The sequence below is a fragment of the Castanea sativa genome, chromosome 6, assembly GCF_040712315.1.
Source record: "Castanea sativa cultivar Marrone di Chiusa Pesio chromosome 6, ASM4071231v1".
NCBI lineage: Eukaryota > Viridiplantae > Streptophyta > Magnoliopsida > Fagales > Fagaceae > Castanea > Castanea sativa.
In genome coordinates, this window is record NC_134018.1 from 42,914,218 (window position 1) to 42,937,126 (window position 22,909).

Here is a 22,909-nt window from a genome sequence, read left to right on the forward strand (position 1 = left end):
TCCCTTCAAGTTTTTTTGTTTTTAGAGAACCCTTCCTTCAAGTAAAGAAAAAAATTTCGAGGGAAAAAAAAGGATCAAGGATATTATGATATAGAAACTGCGGTTTTTGTGGTATTCCAGCACTTGACATGTTTTTTTGTTCGGTTTCTTAGTTCAAACTTCAAAGAGATATTAGATTAATTATGTCATGCTTTTTAAACATTTTTTTAGAATATTTATGTGTAAGTACAAAATAGTGTGATTAATTAAATAGTCAAATTTCATATAAGATAATAATGATAAAAAAAAGTTGTTAATATAATTTTATTTGAGATCGAGATCCGGTGTAATTGCAATATGCAATTGCATCATGCAATTAACCTCATTTCCTTCGCAACAATTTTTACATTCTTAACTTTTTACTCTTTAGTTGAGATTGAACGCTACTTTTTCCAACTCTCAATCTCAACCATTCATTACAATTGCATCAGATGCATTATTATTAATATTATATTATTTTTTCTAAAAAATAATAATATTGTATTGACCCCTCTTTGAAGTTTAAAAGTACTAATAACATTATGTGTATATGAAAACTTCAAATTAAAGAAATGGATGCATATTAAAATAATTTTCTAGGTTCTAGATGGGAGAAAACCAAACACTCTTACGTAATTGCATAGTTGAAAAATAAAGCCACCTTTTTGCTTAGCGAAATTGGACATCAGCGTTGATACTTTTATTTGGTTTATAGTCAAAACCAAAACCAAAACCAAAAGGCTTTTAAGCCTTCTCGGCGAAGTAGACTGGTAAACCAACATATGGCCCCGTGTTCGTGTCGTGTGTGTATGATTGGAGCCGCCTTTGGTCATCAAATGTCACGTTAACTGTGGTGGCTATTGCTTTAGCAGACATCATCCATGCCGTCTTAGGCCTGCATGAGGGGTCACCTGATCTCTCAAGTCTCAACTACTTTTCTTTTTTCTTTTTTGAGCAAATAACAAACACCGATATTTAAATGAGGTACTAAGAAAATAGAAATATTGATGTTGTGTGTATTGTAAAGTGGAAAGTTAAAATAGATAAAATTGTGTTTTGAGATGTTAAAAGTTAAAATATTTGCATTCTTTGATGGGAATGCTATTAGAATGGTGGAGTGATATCTTGCATGAGTTTGGATTGTGGATTAATAATGTATTTGTTTTTAACATGTAGGCATTAGTTTATTTGCTTACGTGTATAGTTTTTTTAAAATTTCACATTTTTGTCATTTACGAGAATATTCAAATTTATAATGTTCATTCCATAATTGCTTGTACTATTAAGTCAATATATCAATTGATTTTTTCCTGTGTACACAAGATTCAAGTCTAAATTTATAATTCAACCAAAAAAAGCTTAACCTCGACTCTAAATTTATATTCCGTTTAGATTGAGGTGAGGGGAGGAGGAGTGAAGTAGAGTAGAGTAAAATTGACTCAAAATAGGCTAATTTTGGGGCCAAATCTGTTCTACTCTACTCCCCATCCTTCCCTCTTCAATCCAAACAGGCCCTTATAGTTCGACCAAAAAAAAGCTTTACCAATTAAACAAATTGAACGTTTTATTATTTAATGCCTTTATTTAATATTTATTTATCTCTTCCTGCCTGTCTCTCTCTCTCTCTCTTCTTTAAAGCAGGAGCAGAGAAGCCATCAAACACCAAATGGTCCAAACCCAGTTACCTCTTCTCAACTCAACAAACCCACACAGCCACCACCACCACGGCACCACCACTGTAATATTAAAAAAAAAAAAAAATCAGCCAACCCACCCAAAAACCCAAACTACCATTAGCCGCCACACCCAAAACACCAAACCCACCTATTTAACCCAACAAACCCACACAGCCACCACCGAAATATTAAAAAACAAATCAGCCACCCCACCAAAAAACCTAAACTACCATTAGCCACCACACCCAAAAACACCAAACCCACGTATGTCTTAGCCCAACAAACCCACATAGCCACCATTGGAAAATTTAAAAAAAAAAAAAATCAGCCACTCCACCCAAAACCCAAACCCACAACCCAAAATCAACATCCACCATCACCACAACTACCAAACCAACTATCCCATGCCACCACTGAACAAAGAGAAGAAGAGAGCATTGAGAAAAAAGAGAAAGAAAGTGAAATAAATATTTTTTTAAGAAAAGAAGAGAGAGAATGAAATAAAAAATTAATATTTTTTATAAGACTGTAGCTATAGTAAGTTGTTATTTTTGATAGCTTATTGTAGCTTAGATGCTAAAATTTTTAAGTTTAGCATCTTTGATGTATCATGCTTTTATTATTTGTGTTGCTAAAATATAACTTTTTAACATTTTAATAGCTTTGTTGGGCTCTAAACCCCACCTAATTAATTGTATCACTTGATGCATGCCATCTCCATCTTAGAAGTTCTTTAAATAAAAGAAATGCAGTCATAAAAGCATAAAAGAGTAATTTCTTTACTCTCTTTCTCCTTATTTCTTGCTGAGTGAAAATCAATTTAAATACGTACAATGTGACAAACAGGACTTTTTCCTTGTTTACAATATATAATGATTTAGTGTTGAGTCATGAGTGATATGAATTGGGTGGAGTTTCGTTTGGTTTTGAGTCTTTTGACTAGGATTGAAAAGCTTTACCAAAAACCTCTTTTTTTAACTCAGATTTTGTGCCGAACCTGGTCAGCATAAAAACTTTACAAATGGGCATGTGTGGCAACGTAACATAAATTCAGAATACAACTTTCTTTCACTTTTGTAATGATATTTAGACAACAAACCAACCCCCAACCCCTCTTTTTTCTTGGTGGATTAGAAAATTATGATTAGTTGTGACTTATGAATTCAATTTGGAGACCACCTGCAAGATTTATTTGTTTGTCACAATATACAAAATTATCTACCAAAATTAAATACAAAATTTATTTTGGGGAAGGACCCGTACAACCAATTATAGAGCAAGTCTTTCAATGCAACAAGTCATGCGGCAGTTTCCAAATGAACCCAAAACAATACGGTGGAGACTATATGTTTAGCCCATCCCACACGAGCTAGGAGAATTGAATATTTAAGCTGTTCAAGTGGTAGTTGGCCTCCTATCAAAAAAGGAAAAAAAAAAAAAAGAATAAAAAAAGTGGCATTTGGCCACGTAACCATTAAATTATGTTTCAAAAACAGCAACAAATTAAAAGTAAAAAACAAAGAGGAGAGCTTGTGTTAAATGTCTAGTTGTATTGAACACGTTAGGATGCAGACACGTATCTAATTTTAAACACGTATTCGCATCCTAACATGTCCAGTAGAACTAGACTTTGAATACAAACCGTGTCCGAATGGGTACATTTCTTCATTATCTTGAAAATGAAACCATGGCCCCTCCCCTTTGCGTATTAACAAAGAGAAAGGAAAGGAAAGGATGGCCTTGCATTAAAGGTACAATTACAAACGCGTACACCATCCACACGCGGAAATAATAGGACATAAGAATAGGATTGGGTTTGGCTTTCTAGAAGGCAATAGGGAGGGGGCATATACACACATTTTAGTTTTTTAATGAAAAAGCATATGTCATACGTAAGTCTTTTCAGCGTGGATATGATCAATTGAATATGATACATTATGGACAATCTATTAGATCATACTTCTTTTTTTTACCTTTTTTTTTAAGAATCTATTAGGTCACTCTTAAGTCTTGAGTCATGCAGGATGTGACCTCTTTTAACTCTTTTGCACTGGGATATTGTTGTTCTCTAGTATTCTTTTGATCTTTTCCCCTTTTTATCCATTGATTCTGTTATATGGAGTACATAAATATAGCCGAAAGTTGTAAGTGGGGCTAATTTATATCTTAATCCCTTTTAAAATTTGCCTTTAACAGGTTTAGCTCACATTTAGAGTGAAAAAATTGAATTTAAAAATAAATTAATAAAATAAAAGAGAAAACTATGCAAAGTAATATCATGATGAGTTCGAGGTCGATCCATAGGAAAAGGGAGTTAATTAGCAAACAACAAAAGAAAATAAAATTAAAAAAATAAATAAATTATGATTGGGTTGATAAAAAATAAATAAATTAAGGGAAACAACAATATTTTAAAACACTGAAGTTTAGTGATTTACACACAACATATATATTGGTAGTCTTAGCAATTTTTATTTTAATCCAACTTAAATTCATACAAAGGATAATCTTAGTTAGATGTTTTAACTATAAGAACTCAAGAATTAATTTTCTAAGGTAGTTTTATGAATTTAATTGATTTTATGTAAGTCAAAACTAAAAAATGATCAAAACACCCCCAAAACCTAAAAATTGAACAAAATACCACCGAAACCTATAAAATGACAAAAATGCCACTTAAATCTATACAATGAACTAAAAAAATTTACGGAATTACCCTCAAAACCTAAAAAAAGACTAAAAGATCCCGAAACTTAAAAAATGACCAAAATACCATCAAAACTTAAAAATGACCGAAATAACACTGAAACCTAAAAAAAAGACCAACATAACCCAAACCTAAAAAATTACTGAAATACCCTTAAAACCTAAAAATGACTGAAATACCCTTGAAACCTGAAAAATGATCCCAATACCTTTGAAACATAGAAAATTACCGAAATAGCCTAAAAATCTAAAAATTAATGAAATGCCCCTAAAACCTAAAAAAAAAAAAAAAAAGAAATACTGAAATTCCCTCGAAACCTACAAAATGACCAAATTAATCTTGGAACCTTTAATTTGATGAAAATACTCTCGAAAAATCCAAAATACCCAAGCCCCTATTTTGGTAATTTTAGAGGTTTTGGGTGTATTTTGGTCATCTTAGAGGTTTAGGGTTTTTGGTCATTTTAGATATTTTAAAGGGTATTTTTTTGTTTTAAAGGTTTAGAGTTATTTTGGTTATTTTAGAGGTTTTAGAGTATTTTTGGTCATTTTAGAGGTTTCGGGTTATTTGTGGTCATTTTAGAGGGTTTGGGTGTATTTTGGTCATTTTAAAGGTTTAGGGGTCTCTCTCTCTCTCTCTCTCTCTCTCTCTATATATATATATATATATATATATATATATATATATATATATATATATATATATATATATATATATATATAATATATGCACATGTGCATGTGTGCGTGTGCACACGCATAAAGGCACAAGTTATTGTGGGATAAAAATGATGGTAGCAGTGGATAATTGAAATAGGTAATGCCCTGGAAGCATATGCAAAATATAAAGGATAGGGTTTTCTATCTTAGATGATAGAGATGGGTCTAGCTTCACTTTCAACCCAAGCCTCCATTGTGTTTCAACTTTGAAACAGATGCCTATTCTTGTTCGAATCGGGTGCATTCGGAATATTTAGCATATGACTATCTATTTGAATATCCATTCAAAAACACCAAGCCACCTTTAAATTAGTTTGCAGAGAAAATTATAAACTCTAATCTCAATACACAAACCCACCACAAAAAAAAAAAAAAAAAAAAAATCAAACCTACTTCTCAAAATCCCCTAAACTTTCAAATACATAGTCTCTAAGTCCATTGTGATTCAATCCATCTCCTTTCTACTATATAAACCTATCTCATTCACAAAACTTAAAAATGTCTTCAAAAGTTAAATACCAAAATGTTAAGACCAAGTCCAAGTTCAATACCAATCTCACTACCAATAGTCTACCAAATCACCACACAACCAATGTAAAATTTCACTAGATGATTTTATATAATCCTGAAATTTCACCAGGAAGCTAACTATTAACATTATAGCATCTTCATATCAACAAATAAAAATATAAAGGAAATAATATGGGTTCAAATGCACCACTACATATACTATCAAATTCTTTCCCAAGCAAGTAGTGAAAAAAGAAATCAGAAGTTCCAATACACATCTTTCCAATTTCAATTGATCTGCAAAACAAAGTGACATCGTAAAATCTTCAACCAAAACAAAAAGACCCAGATAAAAAGAAAACCTACAATTTAATTGGATTGGTAATATTGGGCATCAAATTGTTAGACATCACATGGTTTGAAGTTGACTATTTCGTCTATAGCATGGTGAAATTACAATGAGATACTTCTTTGATATCTCACACCAGAAAGGAGATAGGTTCGAACTGGTTGATATTTTTTTACACTCCAACCTCACGAACCTATTAATACTGATAGCATCAAGAATTGTTTTAAATTATAATTGTTTTGATTAAAAATTATATATGTTTTCAACAGGATAGTTTAGGAACACATAGGAAAACAAATATTTCAGAAGCCGTGTCAAAGGCATAATGTGGAACATAGCTCTACAGCAGTAGGAGCATCAATTGCTGCACTAATGCAGCTCAAGCTGCAACACAATGTAGCAGGTAGTGCATCAAGGTAGCACCAGTGTGCATCAGACCAAGCAAGACACTCTGATGATTTCACAGCAAGTGTCAAAGCAACGGATATGAAGATTGAAGAGCTGGACAGTTGTTTGGTAACTGAATTCAATAGTTCACAGTTGAAGAAAATCAAGAAATGTACAGATACATCTAAACGACAAAATACACATGTAGTATAGCTAGTATTAGTTTTGTAATGGTCTGTAAGCTACCTGTAGTTTTTGTATATAACTAATAGGTAGGTTAGTAGCTCACGTGTGTTTGTTAGTTAAGTTTGTTAGTTGTGTCACATGTGCAAAGTTCTAGTAAGTTAGTTACAGATTACAGACTTTGTTTTGAGTCTTTGGGTATATATATGTACAGATCAATTCTTTCAATAACAGATTTTTTTCATTCAATCACAAATTTAGTTTTTCATATGGTATCAGAGCTAAAATTTTCTCTAGACGCTTCAAAATTCTAGGGTTTTCTCAAATCAATTTTTGGGAAACTTTCTCATTCACCATTATCGTCTTCTTTGAGTTTTCCTCAAGCTTTACTCATCTGTTTTAAGCTTTTCTCTTTCACCATTCTCGTGCTCTCCATTTTTCTATGGCAGAAACAGTAGCAGCAAATGCTTCCACCACAGAGGCTTCATCTTCTTCACAAGATTCGTATAATCTTGGTGATCCTCTGTTCTTGCACCCTGGAGAAAATCCAGGATCAATTCTCACTTCTCAACCTCTAATTGGGGGAGAAAACTATCCTGCTTGGGCAAGATCAGAGAGAAAATCTCTGATTGCCAAGAACAAGCTAGGGTTTATTGATGGATCTTTAACCATCTCTTCACCATTGGTGAATTCCCTAGCAGCTGCTCGATCATGGATTCGTGCTGACAATATGGTAGGCACATGGATCATCAAATCAGTGTCACTAAAGCTCCAAGCTAGCATCATCTACAGAGATACTGCTTTAGAAATTTGGACTGATCTTCGAGACACTTTCAGTTAAGGAAATGGAATCAAGGTTTTCAATATCCAAAAATAGATTGCTGAGATTCATCAGGGAGAACAATCACTCACTGATTACTTCACTCAGCTCAAAGTTTTATGGGATCAATTGCAGAATTTGAGTCCATTTCCTCAGTGTACTTGTGGTCAGTGTGTATGTGGAATTAATCAAAGATTGAAGAATCTTCAAGCCAAGGAGTCCACTATGAAGTTTCTCATGGGAGTGAATGATGCCTTTTCTCAAGTGAGAACTCAGATCTTGTTGATGGATCCCTTGCCTTCTGTCAATAAAGCTCACTCCTTATTCATTCAAGAAGAAATGCAGAGGTCTGTAACCAACCCTGTGAGAGTTGAATCCACTGTTTTGGCTACCAAGAGTTCAAGCAATAATTTCAAAGGCAAAGAGAGACCCGTGTGCACTCACTGTGCCAAATTGGGTCATACTATAGACAAATGGTACAAGCTACATGGTTTTCCACCAGGATTCAAGTTCAAGAACAACAAAAATGCCTCTGCTCATCAGGTTTCCTCTAATTTTGAGTTGGTTCAAGGAAATCAGTCTAATGGAGTTCTTGACTTTGGCTCAAATTTGCCCACTTCTCACGCCCTATTTTCACACATGATCAGTACCAGCAGCTCCTAACTTTGATAGGTTCTTGTTCCACTTCACAGCCCACATCAGGTCAGGCATCTCCTATAGCCAATGCAGTGACTTGCACTTCCAATATTGTTGCAGGTAATTTTACTAATCTCAAGCACTCAGTCTTCTCAGCTAAGATCATAAATAGGAGAGCTTATAATTCTAATACATGGGTTATTGATACTGGTGCTAGTGATCACATAGTGTGCTCTATGAAATTGTTGACTTCCTATACTGAAATTTCACATACCATGGTTGAATTGCCTAATGGGGAGGCTGCTGTTGTCACACATATTGGAACCATACACCTTTCTTCTCACATTACCCTTATTAATGTGCTTTGTGTACCTTCCTTCACATTTAACCTTCTATCTGTCAGTGCCTTAACTAAATCTCAACCCATGTGTTTTTTTTTTCTGTCCAAATTTTGCTTTATACAGGACCTTACATGTTGGAGCACGATTGGAATGGGCCAAATGCATGATGGTTTGTATCTGTTACAAGGTTCCAGCTTGGATCAAGCTACTAATTCTCTTGCTGATTTCCTTTCCAAGCAGTGTTTCAAGTCTTTTTTTGCTACTTGTTCATCTACTCTTTCCTCCAATATGTCTTTCCTTTGGCATTCAAGGCTTGGACATCCCTCTAATGTGAAGGTTCAATCCTTAAGCCATGTATTTCCTTTCCTTAAGGCTTGTTGTAATAAAACTTGTACTGTTTGTCCTTTGGCAAAACAGAAAAGGATTCCTTTTCCCTTCAATAATAATAAATGTTCTAATCCTTTTGATCTTGTTCATATGGATGTTTGGGGACCCTTTTCTGTTTTAACTTCTGATGGTTATAAATACTTCCTTACCATTGTTGATGATGCTTCTAGAGCCACTTGGATTTTCTTATTAAAAGCAAAATCTGATGTTAGACCACTGATTGTTTCCTTTTATAACATGATCTTCACCCAATTTGGTACCAAAATTAAAGCTATTAGATTTGACAATGCCTTAGAATTTAGCATTCCAGATTTTTATAATTCCAATGGAATTATTCATCAATTGAGTTGTGTTTATACTCCACAACAAAATTCAGTTGTGGAGAGGAAACACCAACATATTCTTGCTACTACTAGGGCATTGCAACTTCAATCTAATATTCCTTTTTCATTTTGGGGTGATTGTGTTCTCACTGCAGCCTACTTAATTAATAGGCTTCCATCTCCAATTCTTGGTCATAAAACTCCTTTTGAGGTTTTGTTCAATAAACCTCCTTCCTATCATCATCTTAGGACTTTTGGTTGCTTTTTGCTACCAATCTTACTCCACATAAGCACAAGTTTACCCCTAGAGCTAGAAAGTGTGTTTTCCTAGGCTACCCTTTTAATGTCAAAGGATATAAGCTTCTAGATCTTGATTCTCATACTATTTTCATTTCTAGGGATGTCGTTTTTCATGAATCCACTTTTCCTTTCTCTTCTCCTCCTTCTCAGTCTCTTGATCTCATTCCTTTGCCTGTTTTCTCTTCTACTACTACTCTAGCTTCTGTTCTTTCTGATTTTCCTTCTTCCACTCATTCCCATTCTTCTTTGCCTATCTCTGCTGACACCATTGTCCAAATTCATTATGATTTTGATGAGGATATTTAAGATTTTCCTGATGCACCTGATGCATCTGTTCAGTCTGCTCAGCCACCTGTTGCTAACACATCTGATCAGCCACGTGTTGTTCTTAGAAGGTCTATTAGACCTACCAAACCTCCCTCTTATCTTGCATTTTATCATTGTAATCAGATCTCATCTGTTCCCATTCCAGTTTCCTCCATTTCAGGTATGGGTACCTCACACCCCCTTCTTTCTTATATCTCTTATGCTAACCTTTCCCCTTCCTATAAGTCCTTTTGTTGTGCTATTTCATCCATTACAGAACCCACTTTTTATCACCAAGCAGTAGGTAACCCCAAGTGGCAGGATGCTATGGATGCTGAAATTAATGCATTGGAAGCTAATAACACATGGACTATCACTTCATTGCCACCAGGTAAGAAACCTATTGGATGTAAGTGGGTGTATAGAGTAAAATACAAGTTAGATGGTTCAGTGGAGAGGTATAAAGCCAGACTTGTTGCTAAGGGTTTTACACAAAAGGAAGGACTTGATTACATAGATACTTTCTCACTTGTCGCTAAAATGGTCTCTGTGAAGTGTGTGCTTGCTGTTGCTGCTGTGAAAGGCTGGTTTCTCAGCCAGCTTGATGTGAATAATGCATTTCTCCATGGAGAATTGCATGAGGAAGTGTATATGTCCCTTCCACCAGGATTTCACAGCAAGGGGGAGTCATGCAGTAAGGGGGAGCAATCGCAGCTGGTATGTAAGCTTAATAAGTCTCTATATGGTCTTAAACAGGCATCTAGAATGTGGTTCTCCAAATTTTCCACTGCTTTGATTGAGTTTGGCTTCATTTAGTCCAAGGCAGACTACTCATTGTTCACTAGACAACAAGGTGAATCATTCATTGTGTTGTTAGAGTATGTTGATGATGTATTAATTGCAAGTAATGATTAGAAAGGTGTTGAGGATTTTAAGGCTTTGTTAGATCAGAAGTTCAAGTTGAAGGATTTGGGAGAGTTAAGGTACTTTCTTGGTTTGGAAGTTGCTAGAACAGATAAGGGCATTTCCTTATGTCAAAGGAAATGTGCTTTGGAGATATTAGAAGATGCTGGTTTGCTAGGATGCAAGCCTTCTAAGGTTCCTATGGATCAGACCTTGAAGCTTAGTAAATTTGATGGTGAGTTGCTCAATGATCCAAGTCAATACAGGAGGCTAGTAGGAAGACTCTTGTATTTAACCATAACCAGGCCTTATATTTCCTTTGTAGTCCATAAACTAAGTCAGTTCATGGCAAGGGCACGAAAACCTCATTATGCAGCTGCTCTCAAAGTCTTACACTATCTCAAGAATGAACCAGGTAGAGGTGTCTTCTTTTCTGCCAGCTCAGAACTTCATGTGAAAGGCTTTAGTGATGCAGATTGGGCTTCTTGTCCAGACACAAGAAGATCTGTAACAGGTTATTGTTTCTTTCTTGGAGATTCCTTAATTTCTTGGAAATCAAAGAAGCAAGCTACTGTGTCAAGGTCTTCAGCTGAGGCAAAGTACAGGGCAATGGCTGTGTCCACTTGTGAGATTGTATGGATTCTCTATTTGCTAAAGGATTTACAAGTTAAACATGATAGAGAAGCACTCCTATTCTGTGATAGTTAATTTGCTTTACATATAGGATCCAATCCAGTTTTTCATGAACTAACAAAGCATATAGAGATTGATTGTCACATTGTGAGGGATAAAGTGTTGGCCAAAGTAATAAAATTGAATCATGTAAGGACACATTGTCAATTAGCAGATTTATTGACCAAGGCTTTGGGGTTTAAACAATTTTCTGAGTTAGTTTCCAAGGTGGGACTGATCAATATTTACTCTCCCTCAGTCCATCTTGAAGGGGAGTGTCAAAGGCATAATGTGGAACATAGCTCTACAGTAGTAGGAGCATCAGTTGCTGCACTAATGCAGCTCAAGCTGCAACACAATGCAGCAGGTAGTGCATCAGGGCAGCACCAGTGTGCATCAGACCAAGCAAGACACTCTGATGATTTCACAGCAAGTGTCAAAGCAACGGATATGAAGATTGAAGAGTTGGACAGTTGTTTGGTAACTGAATTCAATAGTTCACAGTTGAAGAAAATCAAGAAATGCACAGATACATATAAACGACAAAATACACATGTAGTATAGCTAGTATTAGTTTTGTAATGGTCTGTAAGCTACTTGTAGTTTTTGTATATAACTAATAGGTAGGTTAGTAGCTCACGTGTGTTTGTTAGTTGTGTTCACACGTGCAAAGTTCTAGTAAGTTAGTTACAGATTACAGACTCTGTTTTGAGTCTTTGGGTATATATATGTACAGATCAATTCTTTCAATAACATATTTTTTTTCATTCAATCACAAATTTAGTTTTTCATAAGCCGTCACATGCACCCTTAACCTTATCATTAACTTCCCAAAGAAGGCCCATGCCTTACCTTTCCTTCTCGTTGTCTTACTCTTCCTTACGTGGCTTTCTCTCTTAACTCCAAGATAATTCCCACTCTGGTCAGATTCCCTTATGGATTTCTTGATATATTTTGAAATTTCAAAGATGAAAAACATACTAGATCAAGTTAAACTCAAGCCTTAACAAACCAAAATTCAGACGCAAGCACAAACCATTTGCAACTAATTAGGCTGCGTTTGGCTCCATGTAAATGAATTTTTGAGTGTAAAATAATTTTTGGTAAGGAAAATGCTTCTAGGTTGTTTGGTTGTGCCATGGAAAAGAGGACAGAAAACGATTTCCAGTGTTTGGCTGCTTCGGAAATTGTTTTACTGTATTCATTTTCCCATGTTTGGTTTGTTAAAAAATTTCACTGAAAATATGAAATGAAAAGCAAAGAAACACCTGCATCCTTGTAACAACACAAAAATAAAGTACTCATCCACTTCAACATCAACAAAGAGCGTCCAAATAGTTTCAGACAAAGCATATGAGCTTCAACTAAGAGCATTCACAGTGAGGTTGCTAAAATGACGAAATAGTCATTTTAGCAACCCAAACACCAAAAACACACTCCATAGCAAAGTTGTCAAACCTGTATTATTTTGACTCCTTGCTACAGTGGGCTGCTAGAGATAGTAGCCCACTGTAGTTGAAAGTTATTTGCTAGAAATATTATTTTATTCACACATGCTCAGACACTTCCCACACGCGTGTATCAATTTTACCCTATCTCACTATCACTCTCTCTTACTCACACCGACGCAAACAGAAGCTGCCTCTCTCCACAAAGCCTTCTCTTAACTTTTTTGCTCACCCACGGAGCTCTCTCACGTCTTAAGTCTCTCGCCTTCACCCATCCCATCTCCCCGTAGCCTTCGCCCAGTCTTTTCTCCCTTTCGCTTAGTTTTTTAGTGGGTTTTAGTGGTCTGATTGGTTCATGGGTCATGGTGCAGTAGTTCGTTGATTCGATTTGGGTGATTAGGTCGTGGGTAACGGTGAGTCACAGTGATGGTGCTTTGATTTTTCGATTTGGGTGGTTGGGTCACGATGGCGTTGCCAGGCTGGATGGGTCACGATTTCTCGATTTGGGTGTTTTCTTTTCTTTTCTTTTATTTATTTATTTATTTTTTTGCTGTGGCTGGTGGTTGCGAGTTGAGAAGTGGAAGAGGAAGGTTGTTGGTTTGTGGTTGTTGTTTTGTTTTGTTTTTGTTTTTGTTTTGTTTTGTTTTGTTTTTTTTTTTGATGATGTGGTTTGTGGTTTATGGTTGTGGCTGCAGAGGGCGACGGTGGAGGTGCCGTTGCCGTTGGTTTTTGTGGTTTTTGTTTATTTTAATGAATTGTTTATTTTATTTTATGTAAAATAGATGCTTTGGTGTAGGGTGGAATGTAAAATGAGTTGTTAAAATAGATAAAGTAGCTTTTAAAGTTTCTAAAAGCTACATTTTTTTTAGCTTTCTTAATGTGAATGCTCTAAACTAAGTAGTTGGGTTCTTTCTCTTATAACAAAAGAAACTCAAGTAGAGTCACACATGCCATTAATACGAGAGAGAGAGAGAGAGAGAGAGAGAGAGAGAGAGAGAGAGAGAGAGAGAGAGAGACCATGGCAAATCTAGGTAATAATGTTTTTTTGCTTTTATATTTTTATTTTGTAATCAAAAGGCTGTTTCTCCGTTATAATTTTGTATTTTTGAGGAGTTAGGGTTTTGAAACTTGCTGACGTTGTTTAATCCCGTAATTTTTTTTTGATTGTTCTAGGCTTCTAAAACAAAGTAAATTTGTTTATTATTCTCTGCAATTTAACAAATTGTTCGATTAATTTTTGAATTTGGTGTTACGTTTGGCTTCTGGATATTTGATGGTTTACTCCGATTTTTGATCGGATTTGTGTAAATCCATGTCATATTAGGGTTTGTTGACTGTTTCACCGTTAGTGACACACTGACACATTAGTAATTTTTTGTTTTGCTCGTCTATGATATTAGGGTTTGGGATGAAGCTAGAGATTGGTGAATCCTTTGAGCTGGAGGACCAACTAAGGTTTGGGATGAAGCTAAAAGTTGGTGAATCATTGGAATTGGAGGATCAACTAGGTCCGCTTCACAGGCTACCTACAATGGAGCCCGTCACAGAACCTGCAATGGATCCCGTCACAGATACATCAAAGGCCATTTTGAAGTCAAAGTAATTTCTAATCCTCAAACTATTTAGTTCTTTAAAATCAAAAGCTAAAGTTCATTTTGAACCAGCTGTTTAATTGTTTAATTTTTTAAGTTATTTTCTTGACATGAAATCGAACCTTTGAAAACGGTTTTGAAAGTTAAATAAGAGATCTTTAACTCTTTATTTTGATAAACTAAACACAACAATTTTATGTGCAGCCCACAGTCGTTTGACTCACTATCATATTCATAGACTTTTTCTATTTTTATTATTATAATTGTTGTCTTTTTAATTGTTTTTTGTTTTTTTTGTTTTTTTGTTTTTTGTCTTTCTAGATGTGATTTGAGCATACAACAATCATCAGATAAACCATCATCAGATTCATCTACAACCTCAAGACATTTTCAGAGAGGTGCCAACAGAACTTCAATGATGTTTGTCCTACTCTATGTCACCTTTTCTTGATAAACAAATCTAATTATTTTATTTGATCTGTTTTTGCAGTGATTGAAAAGGTTTTTATCCCTTGTCCTTTGTGGACATCCGAGGAAGCTCTTATGGATCAGATAAAGGGTTTTTCGCTTGATCTAGAAAGGGTTTCTCAGAATTTTGCTAAGCTAACTCCACCTGAGTTTTCTTCAAATATCGTTTTAAGGTTTATCCATTATAATGTGAGTTCACCATTTCCCACTACTATTTTTATATTACTTGTTTGTTCAAAATATTATATCCGGCTATACTTGGCCTTGATGATGTAATTCCTTGGTTGATATATATATATATATATATATATATATATATATATATATATATATATATATATATATATATATATATATATATATATATATTTATATATATTAATATTAATATCAATATTACATATATAAAAATTGTTGCCTAGCATTTAAACCCCTCCTCCCTTTCTTTTATCACATGCCTCTTTCTTTTAGAACTTAGATGAGTGTATTCTGAAAATTAATTTGATTTTTACTGCATTGGAAATTTTGTGTAGTTGATTGACTAGAGGCATTCATTTATTGAGATTTTTGTTTATGTGTTTCATATTTGTCCTCGTGAACATGAAGGATTTTCGTTCATTAATAATATTAATTACTTATCAATTAAAATATTTGTTCTCATTACTAGCTTTAATGATGCTTTTCACAATTTTGAAGTGGAAACGTTCCCTATTTTGTTTCTCCTTGTGTTCTTGTGTTTCACTGACCATTTTTGTTTCAGCTGTATCAAATTTCAAATATATACTTCCCCTTTTAGATTGTTGACATTTACTTGTGTTGCAAGTTCAAGGTAAGAGGTATAAGTGTGTGCTGATGTGCATTTGCTTGCGAAATTCTTTTTTTAAGATTCAACTCCCATAATATGATAAATGCTAACAAATTTTTTATTTTTGGTTTTTGCTTCAGGATAAAAGTTATGACTTTGCTTGGATTGAAAAAATCACCGGTATGACTTTTAAGTTTTTTGTGATTTTCTTTACTTTTTAAGTGTCATTAGCTCGACTTTAACTTGTAGTATTTGAATGAGGGTTCAGATGGGTGTTCGATTCTAGGATGGTTATATTCTACTGTTGAGGTTTTGATTACTTCGGTACTTCCAATATAATTGTGAGTGTACCTAACTTTTGATTTGCGCTGGATTTATTGTAGATGCGATGAAAGCTAACCCTGGGAAGAATTGGCCTCAAAAGAGAATCTGTCAAAAGAGTCTTGGTCCAGCTTTTCTTGGTCGAAAGAGAAGAGTTAAGCGTAGCATACCTATGCATGATCCAAGTGTTGACCTTTATGGGTATGAGGTACTTTTAGACGGTGTTGAAAAGCGTTACTGGCGTATGGTTTTAAGTAGAGCCTTTTTCGATGAAGAAGTCAATATTGACGATGATGATGTATGGGACGATGAAGGCAGATGTTACTATAAAAATCGAATGGCAACTGAAGATGATTTTTGCTTTTGGTTCTAGCATTGTAGACGGTGTTGGAGGCGACTATGGTTGAGTTATTGGCGAGCATGCTCTAGATATAGGATCTTGAAGTCGCTTAAGACGTACATGCTGGTCTATTATGCTTTAGGTTATGTTTTGAAACCAATTATGCCTAGCTTATCTAAAACCTTTTACTATTTAATGTGGTGAAGACAATTATGCCTGTCAGAAAATTAACTGACGAGGGCATGTGTTTGATAAACATTGTAATAGAATGGCTTTTCCTAAAGAATGCCTATTTTATTATTTGGCTGTCTTTGCTTGATTTGTATTCTAAGAACATTATTCAAGCTGTTAAAGCTACACTAAGCCACTAACACACATACTTGCAAGTTCTCCTTCCCTCGAACAAAATAAAATCCTCAAGTTTCTGCAATTCGACTATGCATTCTAGGAGTAATGTTTAAATACTTAAATCTGTTTTATTTATTTATTTTTTTTGGTGTTTTGTTCATGGGACATTCATAGGATTGGTAATAATGGTTGGTAATGTATAGTCTGTATGTGAGCAGCCTGTGGAAGTGATGGGTTTACAATTAGTAAAAGGTGCCAAACTCTATTTCTGGTGGTGCTGTTTGGTCTCCTTGGTAGATTTTGATTTGTCACAGATTCCTACACATGCCTTTGCATTCATGCATAAGCTTCAAATAGTTTGTAGGTATTTATGTAATCTGTTCGTGAATGTGTATTCATTGCTTGTGAATATGTTTATGCACCAGTACATCTATATACATTGATTTAAATTTGAACATGGGCCTAGTGTAATACAAGACGAACCAGTTAAGTTGGATACAATTAATTACTTTCACCTAATTAATTGTATCGCTTGATGCATGCCATCTCCATCTTAGAAGTTCTTTAAATTATGAATAAAAGAAATGCAGTCATAAAAGCATAAAAGAGTAATTTCTTTACTCTCTCTCTCTCTCTCTCTTGCTTATTTATTGCTGAATGAAAATCGATTTAAATACGTACGATGTGACAAACAGGACTTTTGCCTTGTTTACAATATTTAATGATTTAGTGTTGAGTGATATGGATTGGGTGGAGTTTCATTTGGATTTGACTAGGACTGAAAAGCTTTACCAAAACCTCACCTGGTTAGCATAAAAGCTTTACAAATTGGCATGTGTGGCAACGTAACATAAATTCAGAATACAACTTTCTTTCACTTATGTAATAATATTTAGATTACAAACCAACCCCCAACCCCTCTTTTTTCTTGGTGGATTAGAAAATTATGATTAGTTGTGACTTATGAATTCAATTTGAAGACCACCTGCAAGATTTATTTGTTTGTCACAATATACAGAATTATCTACCAAAATTAAATACAAAATTTAATTTGAGAAGGACACGTACAACAATTATAGAGCAGGTCTTTCAGTGCAACAAGTCATGTGGCAGTTTCCAAATGAACCCAAAACAATACGGTGGAGACTACATATTTAGCCCATCCCACACGAGCTAGGAGAATTGAATATTTAAGCTGTTCAAGTGGTATTTGGCCATGTAACTAGATAATTATGTTTGAAGAACAGAACAAATTAAAAGTAAAAATCGAAGGCAAGAGCTTTTGTCTAGTTGCATTGGACGCATTGGAATACGAACATATGTCTAGTGAAATACTAACTCTGACATGTACAAACCGTGTCCGAATGGATACATTTCTTCATTGTCTAGAAAATGAAACTTTGGCCCCTCCTCTTTGCGTATTAACAAAGAGAAAGGAAAGGAAATGATGGCCTTGCATTAAATGTACAATTACAAACGCTTACACCATCCATACGCGGAAATAATAGGGCATAAGAATAGGATTGGGTTTGGCTTTCTAGAAAGCAATAGGGAGGTGGCATATAACACACATTTTAGTTTTTTAAATGAAAAAGCATATGTCATACATAAGTCTTTCCAGCATGGATATGATCAATTGAATATGATACAGTATAGACAATCTATTAGATCATACTTTTTTTTAACCTTTTTTTTTAAGAATCTATTAGGATACTCTTGAGTCTTGAGTCATGCAGGATGTGACCTCTTTAACTCTTTTGCACTAGGATATTGTTCTTCTCTAGTATTCTTTTGATCTTTGCCCCTTTTTATCCATTGATTCTGTTATATGGAGTACATAAATATAGCCGAAAGTTGTAAGTGGGGCTAATTTATATCTTAATCCCTTTTAAAATTTTCCTTTAACAGGTTTAGTTCACATTTAGAGTGAAGTCTTTAAATTTAAAAATAAATAAATAAATAAAATAAGAGAGAAAACTATGCAAAGTAATATCACGATGAGTTTGAGGTCAGATCTATAGGAAAAGGGAGTTAATTACCAAAATCACAAAAGAAAATAAAATTAAAACAATAAATAAATTATGATTGGGTTGATAAAAAAAGTTAAATAAGGGAAACAATAATATTTTAAAATACTATAGTTTAGTGATTTACACACAACATATCTGTGGGAGGGTAAGATCTGAGTACGAAATAGGGCACAGGAAATGAAAGGGTCCATTTAGGCTTAAGTTTTAACCCAACACACGAATGAGAATTCGAGGAGGAGGGACGAGAAAGCTGGCTCCCCGAGCAGCCCAATAAGCGAGCCTACCTCGGGAAGTGTTGGGCAAACCGCTTGTGTCAAAGGACAAATTAAATGTTGAGGAAGACGATAGAGACGAGCAGGTAAAGAAGATCTCTTGTTGAAGATAAGCGATTACAGTATCCCTATCATCACTTATGTTTCTAGTTTTATAAGATTTCTTTCATGAAGTGGTATCTTATGTAACAAATACATACAACACCACCCTTACATGCATATATGGGATCCACTTGTGTGAGGTTTCACACCTATTGCATAAGATACTTTCTCCTATGGAAAATGCTAAAGCTATTATCAATTTTATTACAACAAGCTTCTTAATTTTTTGTAAAGGATAACACATCAATTTATAAAATATAGAACATATGTACTAAAATTTGTACATCTCTAACACGAACCAATAAGACTAAGTTTGAATCAGAGAGATTCTACGACACGTCGTTTAAAATATTTGTTTTGTTATTGTAACTTTAACCAACTAATTTTGGCAGCAACCAAATAAACTATAACAGTATAGAATACATTATAGATAAGCTTACATTGGGCGAGCCTTGTGATCTTGTCTGAGGTCTCGTGGAGCCCCAACCCGATACACAAAGCCTTCTTGTTGAATTTGGATCTAGAAGAGTTTGCTACTACTGATGGTGGTGGTAATGGTTTTGATGAAGCTGGGTCATTTTCGGGTTGTTGATGATGAATGGCTGTGATTCCTCCGATCTTCTTTAGAGTCTTTGAGAGTTATCTGAACTCCACCGTCATGTTGTCGGAGATAATAAAATATATATGCACATGTTTAGTGGTTGGTGTCAGTGAGTGGGTGCTGGGATCGCGAGCTAATCGGAGCTACTCGTGTGAAATTTTCGCAGTATTGGATTGGAGGTGGTATGGGATTTGGCCCCTTTGGGCTTCGTGCTCTTTACTCGTGGCCTTGTTCATCTAAGTATTATCGTTTCTCTTACTTGAATCAAAATATAATAATTTCGTAACTATTTCCATTTAAATGAATAACTATTCGTCATATAATACTTTTGATGCATTTCTCCATGTTGCCCACTACATTCTTAAAATACAATCCATATATTATTCAATCTTTGTAAAATCATTGAAGTAAGATATAAAAAATAACTGCTATTTGTTATCATAGATCATCAAGTTTACAATTTCTTTATTATTTTCTCTCAGTGAGCATTTGGGAAGCGTGTTTTGCGCTTCCCACATCCACGTTTTTTTTTAAGTAGCGCCTGGTGCATTGTTCATGGGACATGAACAGTGCGCCAAGGCATATGAACAGTAAAAACAAGAGTGAACAATAATTTATTATTATTATTTTATTGTTTTCAGTTTTCAGTATAATAAACGGTATCGAAATAGACTCTCAGTTTACTAAACTTCCGTTGCATGTATTGTGTTTTATACATACTTAGCTAAAGGTCTTTAAATTCTAAAGCATCTGTCTAATATCCAACTATGCATTGGTTTTGTCTATTTTCATTCACTAAAACTAATATTGTCAATAAAGAGTAACTTATGACATCATCTTTCATTGCTCTAATAAGTTCATTAATAACTAGTGTGATGTGATATGAACCTAAAGCAAAATTTTAAATGAACATGTAGGAAACTCACTAGTGACATCTTTAGAGGTGTTCACGAGTCAATCCGAGTTGGTTTTGGACTCAACTAGGACTATACTCAATCACATTGGGGTGATAAAAGGCAATACCTATTGTCAACTAAAGAGAAGCAATGGTTCAAACCGTTCAATCATTTATTTGTCCACGGGTGGTTGTCAGATTTAGTCAAAACTTATTAGAAATGGTGATGAAGAATGTTTTTGACATATTTTGTTGGAGATAAAGAAATTTTCACTAGATCCGACCGAATATTGTAGATTTAGCTTGTAGGAGCTTGGGTCTGGGTAAACAAGAATGGCCTATGTGACCAAGGCTCAACACTGTAGGTTTAGGACCAATCCACTGAAAAATGTGTAAAGGACAAAGGATTAGCGTTCAGGGGAATCCTATCGTGTTCGGGGCCAGGTTAGGCCTAATACTAACTAATAAACCGAGGGGAGTCTGACGAGGGAATGGACAAGTTCAGGTTGGTAATTGAGCACAGTTAGTGCCTTTGGGAAATTCGCTACCGAACGCTATTCAGCATCCGGAAGAAGTTTCAAGAGAATCCTGAGAAGTCATGATGATTCCTTGGGATTCTGGAGTAAGTGGAGATATGTGTGAATTGGTGAAAGTAATAATGATGAGTGTCCCACTAATGAGAGACTATAAAAAGGAGGAGGCAAATAGGAAGGGTTGGTTGAAAAACGCTAGAGGAGGCACTGGGAAAAAGGATGGTAAACACAGGGAAACAAGGGTGGAGGGAAGAAAAAGAAGGAAAACACAAACATAGAGAGGGTAGTTAAACACAGTGTGGGAAGAACGATTGGAAGGGGAGGGTGTGTAGACCGAAAAAAGGTACTTTGGAAAAGAGTACAGTTGGGAATAACTAGCTGAAGTTCAGAGCTTCACCTGTGGGATTGCAATAAAGCCCACAAACAAGTAAATTGAGGCCCAAATCCTTTGTTTAGTGTCGTAGCTCAAGTAGGTTTGGGGACCACATAACCAATATAATTAGATAAGTTGTTCCTTTTGTAGAATATGGCTTGAATTAGGAGTTTGACTCCTTGTTAGATTTGGATAAGAAAGGAATTTTATTCCTTTTGGGTTATTGTTGTTTGAAGTTATCAAGCTCTATTGGAAGTCTTGTCTACCACTTGATTTTGAGTTCTATTTGAATATGAGTGATTCTCCTTTTGTGTGTGGAAAAAAAGTCTAGTCCATCTTGGTTTTGGATATGCTAGCAAACTCAATTCTCCTATATAAGCATAAGGCTATTGCGGCAAATAGATAGTGTGTGAGATAAAGCGACTCTTTCTTGTTTGGTTCTTTGATATTTGTAAGTTGCAATTTGGAATAGTGAGAGAGGTTTGTTACCACTTGGTTTTGCGGTTTGGTGATTTGTTTTCTCTTGGTGTTTTGCAACTTTTGGATTTGATTTGTGGCTCTCTCTTTGGTTTGTATGCAATTTGCATTTGGTATTTAGTATTCGTATTTGGTATTTGTGAAGCTTTGGTTTTGTATTTGTGAGAGAGAGTTATTTGGGTGTATTTGGGAATTGAGTTTGTGTGAGTGCCTCAACACCATATTTGTATTATCCCAAATTTGTTATAGTGAAATTTGTTCGTCATTGCCGTGAATGTAGGCTATTGATGAATCACGTAAATCTTGGTGTTCTGTGTCTATTTTCTTTTGAATTACCTTTCTTCCTTCCTATTGTTAATTAAGACTTTAAAGATTTTTCTCGAGCTTAAAATATTTTCTCGGTTAAAATCTTAATAATTTAAGCTTCCACTATTTTACAACACCTTCTTCAAACCCATTGATATTCTATTATTATTAACTTCAAAAATTAGAAATATGTTAAACCATTCACACTACAATAAGCTAATTTATTGTCAATCACTCGATTTATGAATGAAGCCCACTAAATTGCAACAAGATTAAAAATTCAATAACAAAAAAATCGAATCCAAAAAAAAGAGTTTTTTTTTTTGAGGAAAATAAAAAAGTTCAGTAACAAAACTGAGTGCTACGGCATTCAAAACCTAATCATAGATTGTCTTGAGATTGGGGCCTAATGCTTGGTCAAGCCAGACGTAATTTTTCAATAACGCTAGACCCATTGAGTCACTAAGTAGGCACAATTTAAACAACAAGCCCACTAAAATTCCCAAACTAAGACCCATTTAATCACCGTCAGATCCAAAGGAAAAAATCCTAACCATCACACATAAATGATCCTCAAAAACCCGTTATATTTTTTCACTTAAAAAAAATATTATTAGCTTCTCAAGAAAAAAAGAAGAAGACGTTATTAGAAATATTATCTAACCACTGGGTTTTTTTAAATTTTAACCTTAAAAAACCTAATATGAGAAGAAGATTGCCTACAACTCCAAACTATGCCAGCTGTTGGACAAGTACAACCA

General features: G+C 34.7%; 1 protein-coding gene and 1 long non-coding RNA gene across 2 annotated transcripts; both read left to right on the forward strand.

Annotated features, from left to right (window-relative positions):
* Positions 1–13,671: 13,671 nt before the first annotated feature.
* On the forward strand, positions 13,672–14,637 carry LOC142639140 (uncharacterized). Its single transcript, XR_012845130.1, has 3 exons — positions 13,672–13,716; positions 14,086–14,284; positions 14,599–14,637. It is a non-coding gene; the product is annotated as an uncharacterized LOC142639140 (long non-coding RNA).
* Positions 14,638–14,839: 202 nt separating this feature from the next.
* Positions 14,840–16,455, forward strand: LOC142641547 (uncharacterized). Its single transcript, XM_075815996.1, has 3 exons — positions 14,840–14,934; positions 15,691–15,730; positions 15,934–16,455. Exon 3 carries the CDS (start codon positions 15,939–15,941, stop codon positions 16,242–16,244), a length of 306 nt encoding a protein of 101 aa, XP_075672111.1. The 5' UTR covers positions 14,840–14,934; positions 15,691–15,730; positions 15,934–15,938; the 3' UTR covers positions 16,245–16,455.
* Positions 16,456–22,909: the final 6,454 nt, after the last annotated feature.